Source organism: Rhipicephalus microplus, chromosome 8, assembly GCF_043290135.1.
Source record: "Rhipicephalus microplus isolate Deutch F79 chromosome 8, USDA_Rmic, whole genome shotgun sequence".
Lineage (NCBI taxonomy): Eukaryota > Metazoa > Arthropoda > Arachnida > Ixodida > Ixodidae > Rhipicephalus > Rhipicephalus microplus.
The window spans coordinates 50,269,701-50,295,096 of record NC_134707.1 but is presented as its reverse complement, the minus strand read 5'-3'; the positions used below and the strand labels follow the sequence as shown (position 1 = coordinate 50,295,096).

At 44.7% G+C, this 25,396-nt stretch overlaps 1 protein-coding gene across 3 annotated transcripts in view; it reads right to left on the bottom strand.

The window, feature by feature from the left end:
* Wdr81 (WD repeat domain 81) overlaps positions 1 to 22,648 on the bottom strand; it is a 75,845-nt gene extending 53,197 nt beyond the window's left edge. For 2 of the 3 annotated variants that reach the window (XM_075871771.1, XM_075871772.1), the window contains exons 1-13: positions 22,240 to 22,458; positions 16,211 to 16,386; positions 14,696 to 14,873; positions 13,597 to 13,690; positions 11,699 to 11,930; positions 8,432 to 8,699; positions 6,770 to 6,982; positions 6,253 to 6,396; positions 3,199 to 3,402; positions 2,177 to 2,392; positions 1,428 to 1,496; positions 1,188 to 1,267; positions 368 to 560 (exon numbers count right to left, since the gene is read on the bottom strand). In XM_075871771.1, coding sequence (XP_075727886.1) covers positions 368 to 560; positions 1,188 to 1,267; positions 1,428 to 1,496; positions 2,177 to 2,392; positions 3,199 to 3,402; positions 6,253 to 6,396; positions 6,770 to 6,982; positions 8,432 to 8,699; positions 11,699 to 11,930; positions 13,597 to 13,690; positions 14,696 to 14,873; positions 16,211 to 16,386; positions 22,240 to 22,326 — 2,154 coding nt within the window. In that variant the 5' untranslated portion in view covers positions 22,327 to 22,458. Of the gene's footprint in view, positions 1 to 367; positions 561 to 1,187; positions 1,268 to 1,427; positions 1,497 to 2,176; positions 2,393 to 3,198; positions 3,403 to 6,252; positions 6,397 to 6,769; positions 6,983 to 8,431; positions 8,700 to 11,698; positions 11,931 to 13,596; positions 13,691 to 14,695; positions 14,874 to 16,210; positions 16,387 to 22,239; positions 22,459 to 22,608 lie in introns of those variants that run through there. The other variant, XM_075871773.1, reaches the window with a different exon arrangement.
* Between the last annotated feature and the right edge of the window lie 2,748 nt (positions 22,649 to 25,396).

The following is a 25,396-nucleotide window of genomic DNA, read 5'->3' as shown; positions in this document are numbered from 1 at the left end:
ATGCGAGCCTGTTGTCCTTAAGGATTTTAGCAATGCCTTGTTTGCTTGAGTTCTCTATGACTTCTCATCAGGATAACATTGGAACATAGTTTCTAGTGTCATCGTTCTGTTGTCAAGACAAGCAAGAGCGCATGAGAGAGATCGTTTCTGCACAGCGTAGCGAGGACAGTCGCAGAAGATATGCTGCAATGTCTCCTCGGTACCGCAGGTATTGCAAAGAGCTTTGTCAGCCATACCTATGCGAAACAAATATGACTTTGTGACAGCCACTCTTAAGTGGCACAGCAAAGTGGCCTCTTCAACTGCTAAAGTTTTCAAATCGTTTATGCACTTGCGGGCATCCAAAATCTCTGAGGATTGTGCTCACCTGAGTGCCTGAGGCAAGACTGATGGAGGGAGGCAGGCTGTGGGGAGGGTGGTGCAGGCAGAAGTTGCACAAAGACTCCAGCTGCTGCAGCTTGGACAGAGGCGAGTAGTCCTTGGGGAGGACGATTACCTGCGTCTCAGCCGGAACGGAACTGCCTGTGGTCGAAGCCAACTGCTGGCCGACTGACCTCGACCTGCGAAGTGGAGTGCCATGGGTGCTTAAATTCTCGATCTGCAGTATATACCACGAGTGTCAGGCAAAGTTACACGGGCATTAATAATAATCGTTCGGAATTTGTGTCCCAAAACCACAATATTGCCACACACACGCAGCTTCTTCTATTTTTATGAATACTATATGGCCTGAAATATGGCCAGGATATTGGACAAAAAAGATTTCAATCTTGGCTTACAAGACGCCCTGCAACTTTCTGAACTTTCTTTCTTTTCTTTTCTACCATTTTAACTGCTGTTGTATCAATTGTTATTTACCACTGCTTTTTGTTGTGCCTTTGGGCCTTGAAAGTATCTTAAATAAATAAACAAACAAATAAATAAATAAAGAAATAAATGCACACTCAGACCTTTTTAAAAAAACAAAATGGCATCTTACACGAGAATAAATTTTTGACATTAAAAATTTGTTATAAAGACATATTCTTAAAACAATATCTACTGCAAGACTATTTTTCATATACTTTGTTATAAGCGATATTTAGTTATATCCGGGTTCATTATATCAAGGTTTGAGTGATGCAACGCCATTGACTAGCCTTTTCGGTAGACGTGAGATGATGAAAGTGAGATGGCGATTTACTCACTTGACAAGCGTCGATGGCTTCCGTTTGCCCTGGCCCGCTTCGGCCGTAGCATCTTCATCACCCCCTTCCTTGGCATCTGGCTGTCATTGGGGAGAGGACAAATAAGGCAAAGTAGAGGACAATGCCTGTATTGAATGAGTTCTTTCGCTGCACATGCTAAGCACACCCAAGTTTTCTGGTTACATGAAACGGCAGAAGGAAGAGCTTGAACAGCTCACTTTTAAAAATCAACAAACTCACAAGACTGAGCTCCTTGTCAACAGCCTCCTGCCGGCTCTTCCGTCGGGACGACACCGAACTTGACAGTGCCTGAAACACAACGCACAGATGATGATGATAAAAAATGCTTTGCTTGCAGTAGGCGTGGATGAATATTCGAGCACATTGGACATTCGAGCATATATTCGAGTATTAGACACGAAAAAATATAGATGTATGTTTGACGGCATGTATCCCACTGAAAAGGTTGTTTTACTGTAACCCGGGGCTACAGTGCAGTAACAATAGTAAAAGTACAGTAGACTTTCATTAAACAGAACCTGAAGGGACCAGAAAAATATGTTGTTTCTTTAGGAAGAGTTCTGTTCACTCGCAGATGAACTAGGCTGCAACATTCTAGTATGAAGGCAATCATATGGTAGAAGTAGTAGCAGGAGCAGTAGTAGTAGTAGTAGTAGTAGTAGTAGTAGTAGTAGTAGTAGTAGTAGTAGTAGTAGTAGTAGTAGTAGTAGTAGTAGTAGTAGTAGTAGTAGCACTAGCAGAACACTCAAACCTCGATATAACAAAACTGAATATGACGAAATATTGGTTATAACAAAATAAATGAGAAGTAGTCTCGCAATAAATTTAGTCTTAAGAATAAATATTTATAATCAATTTTCGGATATACCGAACTTAATTTCATGTAAGATGCAAGTTTGTTATAATGAGGCTCGAGTGCATTATCAGTAGTAGTAGTAGTAGAAAATAAAGAAGCACTTTGACCTTACCCGTGTTTGGGGAGACCCCAGTGCTGTGGCGGTGCTGCTATGCTGGAAACGAAATGTCTTGGGTGCGGAGCAGCGCGACAGATAGAGGCTGGACGCCGCCCGGTGCGGGTGCGGTGTTGTGAAGAGCTGGACCATGCCGCAGCTGTGCAGCGTTGTGTGGCCGTCCACCAGGGGCCGGCACACGTTCTTGCTTTTAATGGCTGCCTGTCCCGTAAGCTGAGATAGCATGCAACGCCAATTTTAAATCAATTTTTTTACACGAACGTGAGGCTGCACGGCATTTACATAATAAATATTTTAACTAGAGCTGTGCAAATAGCAAGCTTTTAGGTTCAAAGCAAATTCGAATATTCAAGTGAGAACACGGCACAGTGTTTGCGTTGTGTTTTCGGCGCCATATAAGCTATCAAGTCTCTGTGGTAGGATTGATGGGTAGAAACCTACGAATGTTTTCTGTAGTGACCATAAATTATCTTTCACTGTGTCCCCCCCCCATGACCAAGGTTATTTATCGCATTCCATTGTCGTGTTGTTGTGTGTACAAAGGACAAATAGGACGATGCATTAATGTCTGATTAAAGGAACATGAAGCATCTATCAGGTCAGGAGAAAGAGCAAATCTTCCTGCTCATTGCAGGGTGTGCGGGTGCTCTCTTGATTTCAAAGGTACGCAAATAATTGGTAAGGAAACCATCCAATACGAACATGAAGTGATTGAAGCGTTTAATATTTGGCAACTTGGTTCGAACAAATGCATTAGTGTACCTTCCCCATCACTACCAAAGAAAGAAATTGCTTTTTTAGAAAAATATGGGTACTGATGTCATTCTCTTCTCTGGTGAATCATGTCTTTTATCTACGATGCATGCACGATTGGCTTTGTTGGGAACTTTACGAGTGATGGTTTCATTAAACCTGTCGCAAGTTACAGAGTCTGTCGTCTGCTCTTACTGTGTACGCGTCCCTTAGCTGGCTTTTCTGTTTCTTCAAGTATGTACCAACAAGCCCAGCAACAGATTCACCTTGTAGCCGAAAGTGATGTCAATCCAGTGATGAAGGTGCTCGGAGACACGCTCGCTTTCAAGCATGGCCATGTGTTTCCGTACAAAGTCTTCAGGACTTGAGCACCAGTTGGGCACTCCGAGGTCTTCCAGGTCATCGTGGATAGACTCAAAGATGGACGGGTCAGTGAAGAACTCCGGGATGCACTCGTCTACCGTCCACTCCTGATTTTCCAAATTAGGCGGGCAAAAGAAGACCTTGGTCAGCTGTACTTAGATGTACTGGTCGTTTAGATATACACTCAAGCCCACATATAATAGTTGCACTTAAAACTAACTTTCACATAAAATGAACTATATCCGCGTGACTTTGGAAATATACATTATTTCAATGGCATAAAATTGCACTCACAACAAAAATCTCTCAGCATCCCCGATTGGTTACAATGAACGGAGTTGGCGCTTGAGTGACTTCCCGGGAAACCACTTTAGACCACTGATAAGCCATTGGCAAGGCGCCCATAGATTCTTATTGTTCAACACTGACCCTGCCTCTGCAGGCCTCTAGTTGTAGCTTTCCCCGACCGTTTTTTGTTATGCCCCTCCTCCGTCCTTCGGCCCCCTGCTACTATTGCCACATGAGGCCCCTGTTTTCACACTGTCACCGATCTTTCGAAGACATGTCGGCGAACAATAGTCTCCCCTCAGTTTTTGATCCCCGATTTTGTTACGCTATCGTTGGCGTCGCCGGCTTGAAGTGACTAAAGCCTTTGCCAACATTGATGGATATCGACTGTACTCTAGTCTACGTCTGTCTTGTCGGCATCGGTGTCGTATCGTTCTAGTGCACATGAGCTTGTGCTACCCCATCGACATTGACAAATTTGCGTTTCATTCCATGTTTAGGAACTGTTCTCGCTCACTTGGCACTTAGCTCAGCATGCCCTCTGCACGCATTCGGAAGCATAAGAACAGCTTGCACACGAAATTAATAGTGAATTCTCAGTCGGAAGGTCGTGCAAGCTCGCTGACACCACAATGCGTTTCTTTGACCTCTGCGCGTAGAGACCGCTCTCTTAAATGTTCCTACGTGGGAGTTGTGCGTTTTGTTGACCTGGCAAGTAAGCTACCCGACCTGTTTTCTTCACAAGTGTTTTGATTTTCAAAGTCGCCTTCACAACTACTTCACAAGTCTGCTCAACGCTCTTTATCGCAATATCCCGCGTCTCCACCGCTCCTCGATGCCAGCCGTGCTGGCTCGTACTCAAAACTTTCGTTTTCTGACTAGAAATGGGCCCAGAGCAGTGCCACGCATGATGGCTTTTACGGATGGCGAATAAGAGGCCTTCTGCGTATTTAAGACTTATAGGTGTTGCATTGTGGAGCGCTTGCTCATATCTGCTGACCACCCAGCAGCCAACTTGATGCATTGTGTTCCTCTATACAGCTGTGGAGATGGTGAAGGCTGCGTGGGCGTTGGTGACAGCTACATGTGTGCGAAACTGTTTTCGCGAGGCTGACTTTGTCGACGTTGAACCCGATTCCAAACCTGAAGCTTCCGCACAGGACCACTCCGGCAGCGATTTGTGGCAGCCCGTCGTCGACACCCACATGGGAGGGCGGGACATCTCTTGCGATAATTTCATTAGGGCCAATAATGATCCAGACACGGCCGAATCATGCACCGATGAGTACTTTGTGAGCAAATTGCAGGGCAAGAGTGATCTGGAAGAATTGGATTGCGAGGACGACGAAAGTTTGGAGCCAGTGCCCACAAGCAAACCTTTAGCAGTTGGCTACATTCCTAGCCTCAGGCACCTTGTATATGCCACGGGCCTCGATGAAGAGCTCGCTGTCGCTTTAAAGAATCTTGAGACCATCTTTATTGCTTCTGCTATTCGAAACACGGGCACCAACATCTTTTGAGGAAAAAAGATTTTGCTTTCACTCGCAACTTTTTTCGAAACTGTGTTTCATTTACTATGAACATCAGGATACATGATTTGATTTGAGCGGTTCAACGTCTCAAAACCACTATATGACTATGAGAGACGCTGTAGTGGAGGGCTCCTGAAGTTTCGACCACCTAGGGTTCTTTAACGTGCCCCCAAATCTGAGCACAAGGGCCTACAGTATTTTCTCCTCCATCAAAAATGCAGCCGGGATTCGATCTCGCGGAACATCAAGATACAGCGAACAGATGCTGCACCATGCTCAAGTTCATTATAAGCAGGCTTGACTATAGTTAGTTCATGGTAGCGTATGGCAGAGCACATCAAAAACAATGACAAAACGAATACATAAATATAGATATAGAAATCTTTGTCGAAACACCAGTTCTAGGTATACCCCATATTACAGAATTTTAACCTCTGCTTGCCTGAGGCGCATTTGTGCAACCCGAGTTCCAATTATGCCTAAAGCCCTTACCTAGGTCAAAGAAAAGAAATTACACCATCTCCCACTAAAGGGAACCGTGAGTAGCATGCAAAGCAGCGCATGGGTCAAACTTAAAGTTCCGTTCATTACGGGCACTTTGTCCGATGTTAATGTGTTCTTGCAAGTGAAGTACACCATGAAGCCACTGTAGTTTCTGTTGCTGTTACTCGTCCCGAACTCTTGTTGGAACACGCCACGCGGGTTCATAGCCTAGCCACGCAGGAGCACATGGGTTCATTGCACGCCTGCAGAATCTCGTTCCTCGACACTATCACGTCATCCTTACATCTCGTCACCATCATGTGAATGTAAGCGGAAGAGGCAACAGCCTCTTACACAGCCACTTACACACGCCCAAATGCGCTAGCGCATTTTCGTAGGGTTGGGCCAGCTGTTGCGCATGCGCAGTAAGGTTTGGCCATGCCCCATGCAGGATTGAACCCGATGTAAGGTGCTTCACATCTAGAAGTTCTACCTATGACATTTGCTACTGTAAAGAAAGCACAACATGTCATGTGGTTTCTTTACTCTGACGATTCACTCAATACATGCACCTTGCTTGCCTCCTCACGCCTGTACGCGAATGCAAGAAAAGTGCCAAAAACAGTTCACTTAGTCAACGAAACACAAACACACCTGCAGCCGTTGTATGGATGCCGGGTATTCGGCAGGAACCCACTTGTGCCGGACATGCTTGCAGAGGATACTCCGAGGCAGACGCCTCGCAAAGTACACGTAGTACGTGATGTCCGCAAGCAGTTCAGACAAATGATGTGGCACCTGGAAAGACAAGCACGACATCCATAGTGAAAGGGTGCAGAGGAAGGCAGTGATAACCGTGTCTCTTACAAGTTCACTGTTTCAATCTACACTTGCTTCACAGGCCCCTAATAGTGAATTCGCGACAGATCAGGGGCACAAATGGGAAAATGGAAAACAACCCCAATCCTTGACTTAGGTGTTCGTTAGTTGCCCTAGCACGTCAGACTTGGTGTGCCTCGGTGTATTTTTTCATTCAACATTTATGTTACGATGCACTGCAGAAGCAGATGTGCAAGGCCACATAGAGAAATGCGCGTGCTTGGGGTATGCTTCCCATAGGTTGCTGACCCCTTATCTGCTCCATAAGAACACTGCGAGCAGGTTCACAGACCTGAACCACTCTGTCTATGGGAAGGTAGCCCTGAGGCTGGGCCGACTGCGAGTGCATGGCCGAACCGTAGGTTGCATCTAGATGGTCGTCGCCCCTCGTTAGCCGCAGCTTGGACTTGCTCAGGTCCCGCCAGCCACCCTCCGGTTGTGACAAGTCCCGCACCCAGGGCAGCACTGGGTGGTGCTGGGGATTCACACCAGTCCGGCCACACAACTGCCAACAAACAGGCAGTCACTTGCACGGCAAACATATTAAGAACTTTTCCTGAAGTGCGATACAGTCAGACTTCATTACAACAAAGGTGCACCTAACATGAAAATAAGTTCGTTATATGTGAAAAATTTTTATAAAAGTATATTCTTCACAATTCGTATTGCAAAACTATTTTTCATTTACTTTTTCATGACCAATATTTCGTTATATCTGGACTCCTTACACCGAGGAATGAGTGTATACAAGTTTCATGCACTCCTTGCCAAACAATAAAAGCATGAACACGGAACTATATTATTACTTTTGTTAACCCGAAAGTGTTTTATGCTGGGGTCCACCAAACCTCCGCTGACGCATTTCCATCACGGATATGACATTGTAAAACATATGCTGCTAGATTGCAAAGAAAAAAAATGAGACGGAAAAGTTCTACTGCGGGGCATCGAACCAGCAACCTCACAATCCACAGCGCGTGGTTCTAGCCACTACACCACGCAGCGTACGTTGTCAAACTTGCTAACAGTAAGCCATTTATATATAAATCACTTCACTTCACAACAATCACGTACTGTATGGCAGTCCTCAGAGCTCTGTGACTTCAGTGCACCTTTGTCATCAGTAACGAGATGGCGCAACATGCTCACGTTGGGCACTCTTTAAAAGGTTGTCACCTCTCGCATTTCGTTGAGTGCTGCCTCCCAAGAGCGTAGCCTCTCCCCTGCGCGAGCTTATCAGACTCGTCATTCGGAAAAGGACAAAGGTCCCTTCGTTTCACAAACGCAAGGCAAGTTGGCTCAGTAAATACTACGCATGTAAAAGAAGTTTAAGCAACCCAAATACCTTTTATAAAGCCTGCTAACCTCTTGGAAACTACCGGTTTCAATTTTTAAAAACCCCACTTGAGGCAGAAAGCTCAGTTTGCACGTCTGGGAAAAAGAGGACTGCTCATCAGTTAATCTCAAAAGCCTGGTGTTTTTCGCTCGATGAAACTGAGATAAAATGATTAGGGCACTAGATATTGTTAAAAAAAGGCCTCATCATTCTAAACAAGCAACGGCTCAAATTTGAACGGGCTGTGCTTCTGCTATGCGGCCACAATGTTACGAGCAGGCATCTGCTTGCTGACCTGTGATAACTTCATCAAACATGAACGCAGAGGTACGGTTCTTGTTGCAAGAGGTCATAAATGATCAGAAGAAATTTTTTCTGGTGTTCGACGCACTGACCTACCAATGGGTCATGGCGAGCTCAAAAAATATGTGAGTGGCCCACTGGTGGGTCACTTTGCACAGAAAACGAGACCTTAAGAAAGTTTGCTGCTGCGAACGTGCTAAAAAAATTTTAGCGTTGTGTCCTTAAATCAATATTAAAAGGGAGGGGGAGGCATGTCCTTTTTGCATCTGACCAGTTCCAGTTCCCGTTCTTACAAGAGCCACTTCTCTCATTTACCTGGTTGAGTGCCATGAGGTAGTCAAAGTTACTAAGCTTGCCCCGGACCCACATGTCGACGAGCTTGTTGAGTGGTGGGAGGGGCTCGACCTTCTCTTCCTCTTGGACGCACACCGAGGGCGTAATGCGAGACACCCGGCGTGAGCCCGAGCTCCTCATGGCGGGCAGCTGGCCGGTCAGTGAAGACTCTACCCACGAGTCAGCTTGCAGCGCCAGCCACCAGGGCGGCGTCGCTTGCAGCCAGAAGCGGTGGTCCAGACTCAAGTCCCTGGCAAATGAAGGAAGAGCGGGCTAAGCACTCGAGCGGTCTCCAATGTTGTCAGTGAGAAAATGTGACTGTAGACACACACGTATGCGTGCGTGCACATGCATTTACACACGCACACACGGCATAGCGCAGCTAACTCCGACCAAGATTCTAAAAAAAAAAAACTTGTGCTCTCGGACAGTTCTACCTGCTGTTTCAGTGGTAGTCAAGTGTACATACACCTTGTATTTTATTGCGATAGCAATTATATGGGCACTCTCAGCTGAATTTTGCTGCTGGCATTGGCATCAACGTCGCCGTCACTCACCAAATATGTATACGTATCAATATATATGGAAACGCAAGAAAGAAAACTGATCTATAAAAAGACTCTGGCGTGCAGAATCAAACGTGGGACCTCTGAAACATGAGTGCAAGGCGTCAACCACTTAGCCATGGTGGAGCACGTCATTCAACGTTCAAACAGAAAGCTATTTATATCCACCACTTACCGCTGGTGACGGGCATCACGGGAGGAACTATCATGTTTTAAGCATTACCAGCAAGATGGTGCAATGAGCGCGCGGAGCCAAATCGTCTCGACGCTGCGGCGCGAGCTCTCATCTCCCACACGTACTTTGCCCCGCCAAGAAGAGAGGGGTGGACGCTCACTCGCGTGCCCTTATCGCGCAGTAGGGAGAATGTACGTCTTGGTTGGCGTTAGGCTTTTACTGGAATGATTCTGTTGTAGTTACTGGGCGTACAAAGGTCACTGCAATCGTTGTAAAGTCTCCCTTTGCGAAAAGGGCACGCTTTTCATACACAGCGAAGTAACAGAGAAGCTTATTCGCGTTAATCCGTACCTGCGCGTACGTTTTCGTGCATCATTTGTGAGTGAGAAACGCGGGGCATGCTTTGATCTGCTCTCCATTCTGCGCGTTAACTTCCAATTTGTTGCTATCGCATTCATGGCTTTGCCTTTGCGGCAAAGCTGCGGCATTTTTTTCATAACTGTTCCAAAATTAACTTACTTTATTGATGATATATCAGGCTTTACATCGTAAAACAATGACATGATTATGAGAGAAGTTGTATTGGAGAGCTCTGCAAATTTTGACCACCTGGCATTCTTGTCAGTGCCAGGGTCAGTGCACTGCCTGTACACTGACATCACATAGTACACAGGCCTCTACCATTTTGCCTCCACCGAAATGTAAGTGGAGTGGGCCGGATCAAACATGCGACCTTCATGTCAGCAGTCGAGCACCATAACCTCCGATCCACCGTGGCATGCTGCGCTTTCCCATTTCCTCAAATAGGTCGTCATTCATGAGGCATCTACTTATGATGCATCACAGGGCTTTCAAAGAAGCAGAGTAATGAGGATGTGCAGCAATAAATACAAAGAGAGCAACAAACAACAAAATATTGTAAAAAGAAATATCGTAAAGGCCTCATTTTCAAGCAGTACGACATAAGTGAATTTGTCACACGCCGTTCATGCAATCAGTTACGGTCCCTGATTGTCATGGTCAGTGCGTTGTTACAGTAGGTCATTATGGCAAGTCACTGAATCGTCACAGCTGGTGCTCGCGAAAGTCGGTGAACAGCAGGTGGTTGTGATGGTCAGCAAATGGTTAGGGTTGGCGATAGTAAGAGTTGGTAAAAGGTTGCAGCCAGAGATTGCGACATGACCTAGGAACGAAATTGGCTCGGTTTCTAGCAAGGGCCCGCATTACCAGATCAGCTGCGACCTTCCAGTCTGCAGCTGACCAGTGTAGCCACTGTTCAACCAAGGTGGACAATTTTTTATTCAGCCAACTTCTTCATTCTAGCCTGGATCAGTAAAATATTAACATTAAGTTGTAGTCAACCTCATATAACTCTACTGTCAAACATTTATTTTATGATGAAAACTGACTGGTTTTTCCTGAGAAAAAATAAAAGCGCTTTAAAAATGCGGAATACGAAGTAGTCACACTGCTACTCCAAGCGCTTCAAAGTGTTTTTGATTAATACACCACTGCATTTGTTCAATGTTCAGGACTTCAAGCTACTCAATAGGTGTGCATAAAGACACACCGTTGACTCATCCTTCCTCAAACACAAAGCCTTACACCGTGTGGCAATGCACAAAAACAGCCGAAGCAACACTTGGAAGCACTCGAATAGTGGAATGTGCGTTTGCTTCATATTTTGAGTTTTACACGTTTCTGTTTCTTCTAAAAAAAAAATTGGTGCTGTGCAGCATGGTGTGGCTGCAAAAGCACTGCCTGTACGACTTCGATTTCAAATGAAAGAGCGCTTTTATTTTTAAATTGAATTTCAAGATATTGCATTTGCAGAAATACGCTTTCTTCATGCCTTGTTTTGGTTTACGTTTGACGCTATTCCAGGCAATTGTATTGGCACATTTGTGGGCCTTATATGTGAAAACGTGTGTAAACATTCTCAGAAAAATTTTGAATTGTGATTATTAGAGGTGCAGAACAAAAAATTTGAAACCAGAGTACAGTGGAACATTGTGTCGTATAGGTGATTTTTTTCCTCCTAAAATATGGGCAACTAAACTGCAAGGTAAAAGCAGTTTGTAAATGGACGTGAGTCCCAGTATGTCGTGAAAAAATTTCAGACTCAAAGCTACAGTTGTTCTTTTATAGGATCAAGTAAAACTTCTATTATCATGTCATTTACAAAAAGTGGTTCTGGCTCAATAGAGAAAAATTTATTTTACTAAGGCGAAACTTTCTTTCCATAACTCACATTGCCTTGTGGCCCTGAAAAGTCAGAAAACAAAACATAGTTTTTAAAGCAAAACAGAAGCAGCTGAGTGGATATGCACAGAGGTTTTTACCTAAACACACCCGTGTACTAATTTATTTTGAATACTTCAAAATTTCAGAACTTTCAACTTCAATTCGAAGTGAATTCAAATAACGTGATATCCATTCGAACACTCAAAACGCTCGGATATCCACCTGCGAATAGAGTTAACATAAGGAACAGACAAGGTGACTCACGCGAGCGTCAATGGTCCAAGGGGCAGGCCTAGATCGTGGACGTAGCGCAACACTCGCAGCAACTGATACACCACAAAGAGCAGCCGCGAGCCGACGAGCGCGGATGCGCTGAACATGCCACAGTGCTCGACAGTGTGCTGCCGGAACTCCAGGAACAGGAGGAACTCAGATGCCGTCTCGAGGGCACAGTAAGCGGGAACGAGGTGCGGGTGCAGAGGAGCTGGCTCGGCCCCTACACGAAGAGCAAATGATGAATGAAGTGCAGGCGGGTCATTCAAAGTGGTTGACTTGAACTTTATAATTAATTTTTCAGTGACTGCCGCAAACGGGCATATTAGTGTTGAAAAGTTGAAAGCAGTCGCGTTTCTACACAGTTACACTTGAAGGAATTCTTATAGCACGTCTGTGCTCTGAGATATCCCGCGGCAAATGCTGTCTGTGCTTTGTATGATTACGCATGCAAGGCAGCGAAGATTGACGCAATGTTCCTCCCCGATGTGATGAACTGCCACGGCTTGCTATCGCCAGCCGGTAGTAAAAGGGTAACTGTTTTCATCTATGCCTTTGCCTTTGACCCGTAGTCATATTAGGAAACGCACGCAACTGCTGCGGCCAACCTGGGAGGAGCTTCGCGCCAGTACTGATTGTTGCACATGCGTAATCATGCCAAGCACAATTAAACTTTGCTGCAGGATATCTCGGAACACAGACATGCTAAAAGGATTCCTCCAAGCATTATTGTGTAAAAACATGACCGCCTCCGACTTTTCTATACAAATATGCACGCTTGCGGCAGTCACTGAAAAGTTAATTATTAAATATTCATTAATTGATATATTATTAGCCACAATTATTGTCTCACTTTGTGTCCCGCTGTATACATAAGTTATCTGCAAAGGTGATTTTCATGTTCTCCCCAGTGCTGAATTTTAACAAAACCATAAAGGTCAACATTGAACACCAAGTGTATCAAGTGGTTTGTTACGGCAGTCACTGAAAAGTTCATTATTAAATCTTCATTAATTGAGCTATTATTAGCCACAATTATTGTCTCACTTTGTGTCCCGCTGTGTACATAAGTTATCTGCAAAGGTGATTTGCATGTTCACCCCAGTGCTGAATTTTAACAAAACCATAAAGGTCAACATTGAACACCAAGTGTATCAAGTGGTTTGTTACGGCAGTCACTGAAAAGTTTATTATTAAATCTTCATTAATTGAGCTATTATTAGCCACAATTATTGTCTCACTTTGTGTCCCACTGTATACATAAGTTATCTGCAAAAGTGATTTTCATGTTCTCTCCAGTGCTGAAATTTAAGAAAACCATAAAGGTCAACATTGAACACCCAGTGTATCAAGTGGTTTGTAATACAGTTGTGCAAATTTGATACATTTATAAACAGTCCATCACAATTTATGCCTGAAGTGATTACGCAGGTTACCTCATAAAACTCTTGCACCCTAACGCTTGCAACATTGCTGGTATACAAGCAAGCCTTCATTCATACAATGATACAAGCAAGCCTTCATACAAGCAAGGTAGCAAGGTATACAAGCAAGCCTTCATACAAGCAAGGCCTTCGATGGCTTTGCATGAAGTGAATAGATGCTTGTTTTCTATGATTGAGACAAATGACAGCTGAAGTTTCTTTCACTACAATCTGTGTTTTGTGACAACATAACTTCTCAAAATGGCAAGTACATGAACTAGATGTACAAGAGGGCGTCACTTCGTTATGCCAATTGAGTTAGGTGCAACTTGTGCGGTGCGACTTATGCACAAAGTGTCAGTGTCACCTATAATCAAAAATACAGTATATGAATAAATCATTCCAAACGATTCGCGTGACACATGTGAGTAAACGGAGTTGTTCAAGGCTAGTGTAGTCACTTACCTTCCGGATTTTCATGTTGTTCCCCCCCTTCGACACATATTATTGGACAGGCATAGAGACGACTGATGATTTCCCGAACGGCACTGTTGTAATCCTGATATAAAAAAAACAAAACAATGTGCCAAAACTGAGAAGAAAAAAATATTCCATGAATATCTCGACATGAACTGCTATTATCAAATTTTACATTTTCATATTTAAAAAGCTGCCCCACCTCAGCAATACCACGACCCCAAAACATGAAGTGAATAGCATTTTACACATACACACACACACACAAAAAAAAACAAAATAACATGAACAAGAAGAGAACAAAGCGCAGGGAGGCATAGACAAGACAAGCACAGACTGTGCCTGTTTGCGCTTTCTTCCCTAGTTGTCATGTTTTTTTTTTTTTTTTCAGAATGCCATTCGCAATGCGATGCCAACTTTTCCGACGCTCCATTCTTCTAAGGACATAAAGCTTTCACTGCTTTTCAAACAATTATCTTTATTAAGAAAGCTAAACAATGTATCACATGCCAAGGGTACTAATTATAGTAGAACCCACTTATTATGATATGAGTTTTAACAATTTCAGTTACAACAATAAGAAGTTGCAGCATCGTCAACCCCCATGTGTTTTCTATGGTGAAATGCATCCTTATTGATGCAGGCTTGTGCACATTTGACTTTGAGGTAAAGGTGCTGCTGACTTCTAAAGTAGTACCCAATTATAGAAGTCAAGGCAACGCATACCAGCATTTGATTAACACGTCTGTAATGAATAGCGATTCCCTCTCGCCTAGTATCTTGTCCCAACTTGCAGGAAGACATTTACCATAACACAAGATGAACAATCTGCAGTCGTAGCAGCTACGAATCCAATACACTACAACCTCGATATAACGAACCTGGATAAAAAGAAATATCTCTAATAATAAAGTAAACAAAAATTAGTCTTGCAATAGATATAGTATTGTATCTTTCTAGTCAATTTTTGGATATAACAAACTTGTTTTAAGATGCACACACCCCCATGAACACACCCCCATGCTTAGTGCGATGCCATAGCAGTTGAGATAATGTGGCAGATGTGCAAAACAGATGGACAGATCACCTTGAACGGTTTGAGCTTGACAAAGTTTTCATTCTCTTTGTCGGCGGTCTTGGAGCTGGAACTGTTCGCCTCCTTCCAGATGTTGCGATAGTTGGTCTCCGAGACGTACCGGATGAGCTCCAAGTAACCCATGTCATGTGACCGACTCCAGGGCTCTTTCAAGCGAAGAGACACATATCTGGAAAAAAAATTTTGATTAATTTTTCTATATTTTTTGTAGCTGTTTAACAATTACCGTTAAGTGCCGAGCAAGTGCCCTCCCCCCCCCCCCCCCTCTATGGTGAAGAATAATTAAGCAAGATTTGGGAGGGAGGTGCTTGCTCAGTCCCGGACCAGTCCAGGACTGAGCAAGCACCGGGACCAGTCTGACCAGCCCGGGACTGATCAATCAGGTATCGCGAAAAAGGAAGGGTGGGCGCTTGCTAGGGTGGGGGACTTTCTTGCCATTCTACGGCAAGTGCTATTAAATGAGATTTGTCTTGTGATGGCTAAGAGTGCTATTCTGACTTTGACATTGCAAAGAGACACAGTGAAAAGCTGGGTCGCCATAAAAGGGTTTGATTCTCATTATTTTCTGTTAACAGCAGCTGCTCTGACGATCACACTGCTCAGCTATGTCGTGCCTACGAGTGAAAGAATGTTTGAAATCTGCCACCTGGGCTGCTAGGCAGGACGTTTAACACACCAAGGATCATAATAGTACACATATGCCAACATTCATTAAGTTGGATGGAAGGAAGGACAGGTGCAAAGGCTTTATTGAAAATCCTGAGGAGCGTGACTCAGAGTGCAGCAGGCTGCTGGCATTAATATACCGAAATTGTTGGGCTCTAACATACCGAAACCACTTCAGAAATTTCAATCACTAGGGGTCCTTTAACGTGCATGCAAATCAAAGTGCACGGGCATAACGCATTTTTGCCCACATCAAAAAATGCCTCGCCTGTGTGGAAAGTGCAGTAGAGTCCGAGAAAAAGCTAGAAAAGTACGATTTCTAGAGCTCATCGTAAACTCTCTTGGGGTTAATGCAGAAAGGTACCCACTACACCGTAATTCATTTGGCTCAAGTAGGGAAGATCCCACAAGTCGTCATTCATTATATCCAAAGAAGCAAGGTACTTGCTACCCCTCTGTAAGGCTTTACGTACAGTTTGTTGATGCATTGGGTGGTGGTGATGAAGGATTACAGCTGAGCCCCTTGTAATGGTTTGGAAGCTTTAAACTAGGGTTCAGTAATCTGGGGCCTGTGGGGCAGTATTATGTGGCCCCCTGCATAACATCACGGCATAACTTGACATCACGACTTCATGCCCTTTCCTTAGTCACTTCCTATCTGAAGGCCTACGAGGCAGTTTGGGCCAAAAAATTTAGATAGAGTTTTCGCTAGTAACCTAAGTTTCAATGCAACTTTGTGAAATGTGCGCTGAAAATAAACATGACTTGTCATCAAGTATTGCAAATCTGTCGACTTGCCAGCTTTTTGTACTTTGCCAGCAAAGCCACGACAAGACGCACCTGTTGTCCATCTTGACGATTCTGATCACGGTAATGAAGGCAAAGTCTTTGGCCATGGTTGGAGGAGTCTCGTGCACCAGAATCTCGCATTCTACGTCAGTCAGGTCATCCTGGTGCACGAACGAGCGTGGCACCGTCTTCCCCTTCACCAGAAGGTTTAGCCATTCCTTGTGCACCTAGGCATCACCGAAGTCCAATGAAAATGAAAGACAGCGGTTGACAAAAAAATTAGCACAGCTTACAGCGAGTTTTGTAAGGCTGGGTCACAGCAGTGTTGGTGGAGTGTTAGTAGACCGATGGTGGATTTGTGCAGTGCATATATTATGTATCAGTTATGCAGTGAAAATGTTGCGTACAATAGACTCTGAGTAAATGAAAATCTGTTAAACGGAACTGCTGCTTAAATAAAACTGCCTTCAGCACAATTGGTTTCATACCTGAATACTGCCCCTCTGTTCATCTCTTACAAATGGAGCTCCTGTTAAATAGAACACATTTTTCTGGGCCATTCAGGTTCCGTTTAACCAGACTGCAGTATTATGGAATTGCTAATATGTTCAGCGTAGTACCTCCCACCCATCGTTGTTATTGCATCCCCTGGTGGATAAATCTGCACATGTGTTTTGGGAGAGGAGGACACAATTAAAGAACAAAGAAAGCATGTGCTCGCTCATTAATAAAAAGTTTTTCTTAGGTTACATAACTTGCCTACTGTACTATGCATGGGTATGCTTTGTCTATCATCTTCTATAATCATTTCATGTCCATTACATGCAATCCCTTTCTTTATCTCATTTTTAGCCTATCTCTATTTTGCTTCCCCTTTTTGTCGGTTCTTTTCACTCTTTATCTTTCTTTTCATGGCTTTGTCTTTTGTTCTGTTTTTTTTCCCAGTCTTTGTATTCTTCTTTCTCTTTTTCACTTTTATCCCTTTGTGTTTCTATCTCCCTTTCCGTGTAGAGACTCTCTTGCCTTCTACCTGTTTCTCTGCTTTTTTTTCCCTCTTTTTACCTCTAGTTCACCATTACTATTTCTCAGTAAATCCCTCCATGTCCTCATTCTCCCGTCCCCCTTTCCCTCTTATAACTCACCTCCTCGCCCTCGCTTTCCTGTCCCAACATACACTCTGCTCTGCCAGCGTGCCTGGATCACGAAGTGGTTAGGACGCTCGCCTTCGAATCAAGGATACATAGCTCAAAACCTAAACCCGGCAAACACCTTTTTCGTCCCAAACTTTACTTTCTTTTTGTTTCTTTTTTTTTTGTAAATACACAGAGACAACTTTGCTATAAAGGCATGTGAGTACACAAGATGTGTCTATGCTTCATCAGCTTTGTCTTAAAAGTGTTTACACAAGTATGAAAAGATTCAAGGATGCTTGGGACTTTGTAATAATGCGAAAGTAAAAGCCTACTTGGGCCTTCTGTAGATTAGCTGCTGAAGTTTCTGCCAATGTGAGCGTAACAATGAACAGCAATAGGTAATAAGAGGCTAGTGTATCAAATGGGCACTTCAGAGCAGGTAATATGTAAATGCGTTGCAGTGTGCATCATGCCACTTCCCCGTTCATAATGCTTGTGAACGCGGATACCGGATGCGCACTTACAGTAGCTGGGAGCGGTGTGTGCATTTGTGCTGTGAATCAAGTAAACGACGATATGTCATTGTAGGTGGATGTGGAAGATATGTAGTGTGATGACTGAAGTGGGCACTGGAAGGTTTGAATCAGGTAGTGTTAAAGGACCACTAGACAACCCCAAGGTCCAAAAATCGTTATAAAGAGAAATATGTGCATTTTTACTTCATGAACACGCTGCCATAAGAATTTTGCCAATACGTGCTATATTAAGGAAGTTGCTGAAGTTCGAACATCGATTTCGGCTGGTTTAGAATTTTCGCATGGCCTTGCCACCCTTCTCCCTCACATGGAGGGGAAGGCGTAGCCTATCCTCATGGGTTCGCTCACTTCCGCAACATGACACAAGGTCAGCAAGTGACCTCTTCGGCGAACTCGATAAGCCGCAACGCACATGCGCTTGCTGCGACGACTTAATGTTTAGTGTTTACCAGGTGCCAGTGCTTCTTCCCTGTCCCGTCGCTCAATTTGCAGCTGACAATAGAGCAACACTCTTGCTCCGTGTTGCCCACATTAAGGGCGAAGCATGTGCGTGCAGGCGCTACACTGAGTGGTAGTTGAGGGAGGAATGTATGCGCCACAACTTCAAGGCCAAAACTATCACTGCAGGGCCAAGAAACAAGGGGCAGTTTCGTAGCTGTGGGTGAGAACAGGAACTGACGCTGACATTACTACAGTTTGTTGAGACCTAGTTTAGACCAATCGACGAGGTGCACGCTGCGTCAAGTCACCGATCGCCCACTTTGCATCACGGCACAAGGAAGGAAGATTTGTCAGGCGTAGGAAAGAAGCATGGGAATTGTTTTTCTAAACGGAGGCTCTGCGCAGCGAGCCGCGCTGTAATATTGAGAAAATGTGATCGCTGCGGTCTAGTCTTCAAAGTGCCGAGCTTGTTTTGGGAGTGTTAAAAGAAGTCAGAGCCTGTTGACGGACCCTTTAATAAGACCGGCAGTTGCAGAAGTCAGAAATCATTTCAACTTAAACAGAATGTGCTGTGCAGAATGCAAGTAATAGTATATGAAGCAGGTGTTCTATGAGCTCACTAAAGCTTAATAAAAAAAAAGCTGACTTGAGAGCTCACACACACATTTTAATTAATGCAATCATAGTACAGCACTGGTTCCACATGGCTTGGGGAGAAGGCAAAGTGAACGTGATTTGAAGGCCCTACAAATGTCAACACAACAGTTCATAAAAGCCGGTTGAATGTATACTATCACCGATTGAAAGTTCTTTAGAAGCCCAAGAAAAAGTTTAAGAAAAGTTCAATAAAAAAACTGACAGAAATTCTGCCACAAGGTTTGACACGACCTCCGCACTAAGTTGATCGTTAACAGCGCATTAGCAGAGTATTGCAAAGTCAGGCACAGAAGCAAAAAGTTCAAGAAAATGTTCAAGTAGGCTTTCACGTTTATATTCTTGGAAAGTGCTAAACATCTCTCAAGTCTCGCTATCTAAACACATTCGAATCTAACACAGTGTTGACATTTGAACAACGTGAAGCGTGTTCAAGTTAGCTAGGGAGCACCAGCAGTAAATAAGAGTGCTAGCTTGTTGGTTGTAAACAATGACATGAGCTATCACATGCTGCACGGTTATGTACTGCTAGATGTCCACTCCATTTCAGAGCAACACACAATATAAACCCCATATTCACACATTCACACATTTGCCATATATTGGCATATGGAACGCATGAACACAATGACATACCCATCACTGCATTCAAATTCGTATTCAGAAATACTGGTTTCTACAAGAAAAAGCAAAAAGATGTGGCGGGGAAGGGCATTGTGTTCTACGATTGGCTCACACCGACATCCCAGAGGGTTGTTGCGCAACCTTGGTACGAAGTTGTATTCAATATGTTACATGAATGTCATTAAAACATCACACGAATGCTCTATCGTTATTCAAGCACAGAAGCCAACACCATTATAGCCACGTCTCCATTACATTGAAGCTGGGCAACCGTAGTTGCGAATGTACAGATTCATATAAGAACTTTGAGCAAAATGAATGGTAATGAATATGTAATACCAACTAGACCACTTAGCCATGCAGTCAAAATGTGCCGAGTTGGTGGCGTTACCACTGCGTTGCAAAGCAGTGTCCATGACGTCAGATGTACGCTGTCAATTATTTATTCATATAGAATATGACACATATAGAATATGTAAATTTGTCAGGACCAACTTGCTTGTTCTGCAATCTCATAAAAAAACTACATAACCTATGGCAGCGACAAAATATTGAACATGCCGTGTCATTTCGATGTACTTAGGCTGGTTGACTGTCTCCAGTTAGAGCCCGGGCTTGTAATAGTGACAAATTGTGTATTATACAGTAACACACATACTTAGACAGGAGTGGCTATTCAAGCACATAAAATTCAAGCTGTTAAAACCTGATTCATAGCAAATGCAATAGAATGTAAGTTTGAAAAGTTGGCATAACAAGCCCAGCAGCGACGGATTCTGGCAGCATAAAAGAAAACTTTCTAAACCTTCGTGAAGTGGGCAAAGTGACATATAGAATAAAAAGCAGCAAGATATTGGCAAGTTCAAATGCAACTTTTGTTGATGTTAGTGTTTTGCTTCCCCAAATGCCGTTCTGCTCATTCGTTTGAGAAAATGCACACATTGTGCATTTAATATTGTGAGAACAAGAAAGTAGGCTCTATTCCAGACTTGACAAAAGCAATTATACGTGACCGTTGCTGATGAAACCGGCTGAACGACACACCCGTCGGAGCACACATCATCATTCGTTTGATTACTCGGCACTGAAGCCCGTACATCTGCGAAGTAAACAATGCATGTCCTGATAATAGTTTATTTTAAAACGAGTTGAAAAAGAGGCTTGTCTGGATCACTATTGCCTTATTCAGGTTCCTCATGGATGTTGCATTTTTAGCCATATTGTAACAATGAACTTTTCATTGGTTTTGAAAATGCCCACACCTAAAAGAGCAGAGGCTCAGAATTAAAATTAAATTTCGGAGTTTGGTGGTGCAGACAGAGACGATGCCAGGATTCCTTTGCTGTAGAGGGGCATTGACGACAAGCAAGTTCCTTCAGGGAAGCAGAGAACCTATGTGTTGCGTTTCGACTATGTCTGCTCTTTGAGGAACGAAGGGGGGGCATCGGCTCTCCCCATGCTCCCCCAGCCAATGAAGCCGCCCCTGAGTGCAAAGTTGAATTTTTTTTTGAAAGCTTAGAGTGTTTAGTAATATGCACATTGCTGACTGCGGCCCACACATATGTTAGTTTATGCACAGAGCTCTTCAGAAGATGACGATAGTTATAGCGCGAGAACATAACGACGACAAATAGACAAGAAGGACACGAGCACTAACTTCCAACCTACGCTCGTGTCCCTCTTGTCTCTTTGTTGTCGTTCTGTTCTCGCGCTATAACTATCGTCATGTCATACCAACTAGCCCAAGCTGCCACACCTCTTGAGAAGCTTTGCAACTATGTCACCGCATGCTTCTAGCACAGCTTCAAGAAAAGAACTACATTGAGCACAAACAAATAAACAGACATGAATATCAGACTGCCGTAAACCATCACGGGTGCAGTGGGAATTTTTCAACAGTGTACTCCAACCCCCCTTCTTGTATGTGTGTGTGTACATGTAAGTGTGCATGTATGTGCATACATACAAAATGCAATATTTCGGAGGAAGGGCAAGCCACTCCTTCGATAGGCACTGTGAGGTGTCAATTCGCACACACCAGCTAATGTATGCGAGCAAAACCGTACAAACAGGCCCGGCTATCTGACAACCAAAGCTCAGCTTCAGTTGCCACTTAGCTCTTTCTTGAGAGTGCCTGCACATTGGACTAAAATCGAACATGACAGCATGACATTTCTTTCAGTCTACTGTTATTGAAAACCAGCAGATAATAGAGCTAAAGAAGTTATAGTGAATGTTAGTCATGTACACTGGGGGTAGGGGGGCCGGCCTCCCTCCCCCCCCCCCCCCATCCTTACTGGCCTACTAAGGGGGGAGGGCGCAAAGCCAGCCCCATGCTGGCTATAATGTGGAGGGCGCCGCTGTGGCTGGGGGGGGGGGGGGGCAAAGTCAGCTTCATACATCTACATAATGGGGAGAAGAGGGGGGCGCTGCAAACAGACCTTGCCCCCTCCCTGGAGGGGAACTTTGTGCACGCTTATGGACGCGAAGGCAGTGATGTGGACGAAACAACTTGGCGCCGGCACTGGCCGAACCTGAAACCTTCAAATAACGCACCCGATGCTGTGACTATTGACATGCGGCGGCGGTCATCCTTTCGTCCATTTTGTCGAATGCATCGGGTATTTATGGGGACGTAAACGTGGTAGTAGTGTCCAAGTGGCATACGATTAGAAAGCATCACTGTACTTACGAGGCAAGTTGCTCTATCGGCTCCGACAGTTCTTACGTGACTCGGTCGAACGCCGACAGTTTCTCTCAGGATTGCCTTGAGGTCCATCGCCTAGCTCCTGGCCAACGCTCGCATGACACTCGCAAATGAATGAGATCCAGTGGACCCACTTTCAAAGAACACAACACGGCGGCAGCTGTTTTGGTTTGTTTACGCTTCAGTGAATAAACACTTGCGGTCGCGTTTCTGTCGAGCGGCTTTTCTCACCACACGCAAGCTCTGTCGGTCGCCTCATTCAACTATCTGACGAGCGTTAAAAGCGGATGAAATAACTGTCTCCACGCATTAATTATGGAACACGTTACGGAAACATAACACAGCCGCTCCTACCGGAGAGCCATCCCTCCATCCTTGAAGATGCGAGGCGATACTCCCCCTTTTCACTGTAAAATCAATCTTTAGTTTCGTATCAGCAGCTTAAGCTATTCAATAGTTGAAATAAACGTTGTACTTGTAAATATGAAATAAATTTTCACACAATGCACGTGACATTAATAGAGCAAGTCAACTTCTAACGCAAGATTTAAAAACTTACGATGCTGCCGCAGTTGCGGAATTGTTCTTTTTGTATCGATTATGCCCGGGTCTTTTGAATAAGCTTGTTCGTGTTGGGCTCTACTTAATAAAAAAGTTCACCTGTATTACATAAACGAGCAATTTAATCGGTATTCAGCAAAAAATACAGTAGAAAAGAGCTAAGCAAAGTCCGCATTTATGTGCATCACGAGCGTATGCAAAATAAATCTGTGACGTCATACTCTGGAGTTTCGCGGTCACACAGTGCCACCTCTCGACGCAGTTTTGAGTAGTGCAAAGCCCTACATGGCGCTAATTCCTAGCACAGTTTGCTGCGCAACCAGCTGCAACTACAGCGTATGAAACAACGGTTGAGTGAAATATTATATGTAGTTGCGTATTGAACACTCAGAAAAAGAGCTACGAAGTTCTCTCCGCTAGTCGGACGCGTCACCTAACCGCCGTGAAATGCTTGCTGGTTCACTATCCTGAACGACGGCGAAAACAAGAGCAGACGCAGCAGCTCTGCGCTCTACGAGAAAAAGACCCCACTCTGCGCTACTGTTGCGTTGTGAATTGGAACGAGCGTAAATGACTTCAGTTTTACTGATTTCCGTGGCTTTCGCAAAGCAGAATGGCGAGAGTGCTAAATGCAGGCCGTTGCGAACGTGTTGGCTGCGTTCTCCACAGCCGTTCGCTTGATTAAGTGTAATATTGTTCTGAGTAGCCTTGACGGAGAACCGTGGTAACATTTATTATGAAGCTTAACAAACCCTCTGAATCTGACCGCGATGCGCGACGTACAACAGTAGACAGGTGACACCCGGGCGCGATAAACATAGCACACGCCACGACCACAGATAATCTGATGTTGTCGCCACCACGCAGCATTACACACTTAAGAAGGCTCTCAGCCCCCGCTTTAACCAGGAAATGCGAACACGTGCGTCATACAGGTAAGTCGCGAAATGATCGCGACCACAATCATTTTTTTTTTTTTGCCGTTGGTAGTGGTGGTGGTGGTGGTGTTGCAGCAGGCGGGGTTAGCCTGGCCTGTATGGCCGGCAATTGTTCCGCCTGATCATCTCCTGAATTTGGAAAATGTCACCACGTGTCAGACAGCCCAGTGTCTCGCAGGAAGACCAACAAAATTTGTGGCACGTTCCTCCTAGTTGCCGCGGGTCCTTCAGGAAAGATGACGTCATCAACTGTCTGGTGCCTACGACAGCCTTTTCGCAAGGTGCGGATCATCGCTGCTCTTTGCACATCAAACTGTGGGCAAAGCCAAATGAAATGTTCAATATCCTCGATGTCACCACAGAAGGCACAGAACGGGAAGCGTATCTCCCAGTCTTGAATGACCAGGCCGGGGTGTATGCGGAGCCGGTTCTTATGCGGTACAACAGCGTCGCTTCTTCACCAGAAAGTCCATGAATTACACATGCTTGGTGTGGAAACTTGTAGATCGCCTTGAAATGATTGCGTATCACATGTTTGTTGTTCGGGTAAGTCTTGGGAGTTCTTACTTTTGGAAACGATGTACGTGCTTCGCATGCAAGGGCATCAGCCTTTTCATTGCCCTCAATGCCAACGTGGGATGGGATCCACTGGAACTTTATATTAAAACTCTTGCCATTTAGGTGTTTGATTAGGGCCAGAGATTGTCTGGTGAACTTTTCTTAAGGTAGGCCACGATGCAGTCTTTGTAGTGCCGATTTGGAGTCCGTCAGCACTACAACATCTCGTGCAGAGAAGGATCGCAATTTTCGCAAAGCCGCCGTGATTGCAGCGCTTTCTACCGTTGTGAACGAAACCACGCGATCCAGGCGGCCCGACCATGACACGCCAAGGCAGGGTATGCAGAAAGCCGCTGCGCAGCTATCCGTTTGTGTGCACACAGATCCGTCGGTGTACACTTGTAGGTGGCTGCGGTACATGGTGCTCAAGTGGTCCAGCGCAAGAAATTTTGCTTCCGCGGCTGGAATGGTGCGCTTCGCTGGTAGATTGGGTACGCTGAAGTTACACGCAACATCCACAAAAGACCATGGCGGGTCCATAGGGCGCCGTTTAGGCAGTTCCAAGCCTAAATATCGAAATGTGTTTAGTGCCGCGTTGAAATGTGAGCCAGTTCTTGCTCTTAGCCGCCGGAGAAGCGCCGTGCCTGCGAAGGACTCGCCCAGTCTTGACAGCTGCGTCAATAAGGCCTGAGACGCCAAAAGGCGGAGCGGAAGAGACTCGGCCTCATTGGTGACCTTCGTGTTTGAAGCCGCCTGAGGGACTCCCATCGCCAAGCGAAGACCCTTTCTGTGCACTGCCTCTAGGCGTTCGAACTGGCTTGGTGATGGTGATATCAGGGGCAGCTGATAAAGAATGCGGCTTGTTATAAGCGCATCACTCAATTTAAGCATGGGCATAGTATTGTTGCCCCAACGGACCCCAGCCATGCGACGAAGAGCGTTGATCCTTTTCACTGATGCAGTGACTGTACCATCAACCGCACGTCGCCATAATAGCTTGTTGTCGATGGTAATGCCCAGGAAACGGACACTTGTTGCACAACGAATTGAGTGGCCTCGAATATTCAGCGACAGACGTGTTGACT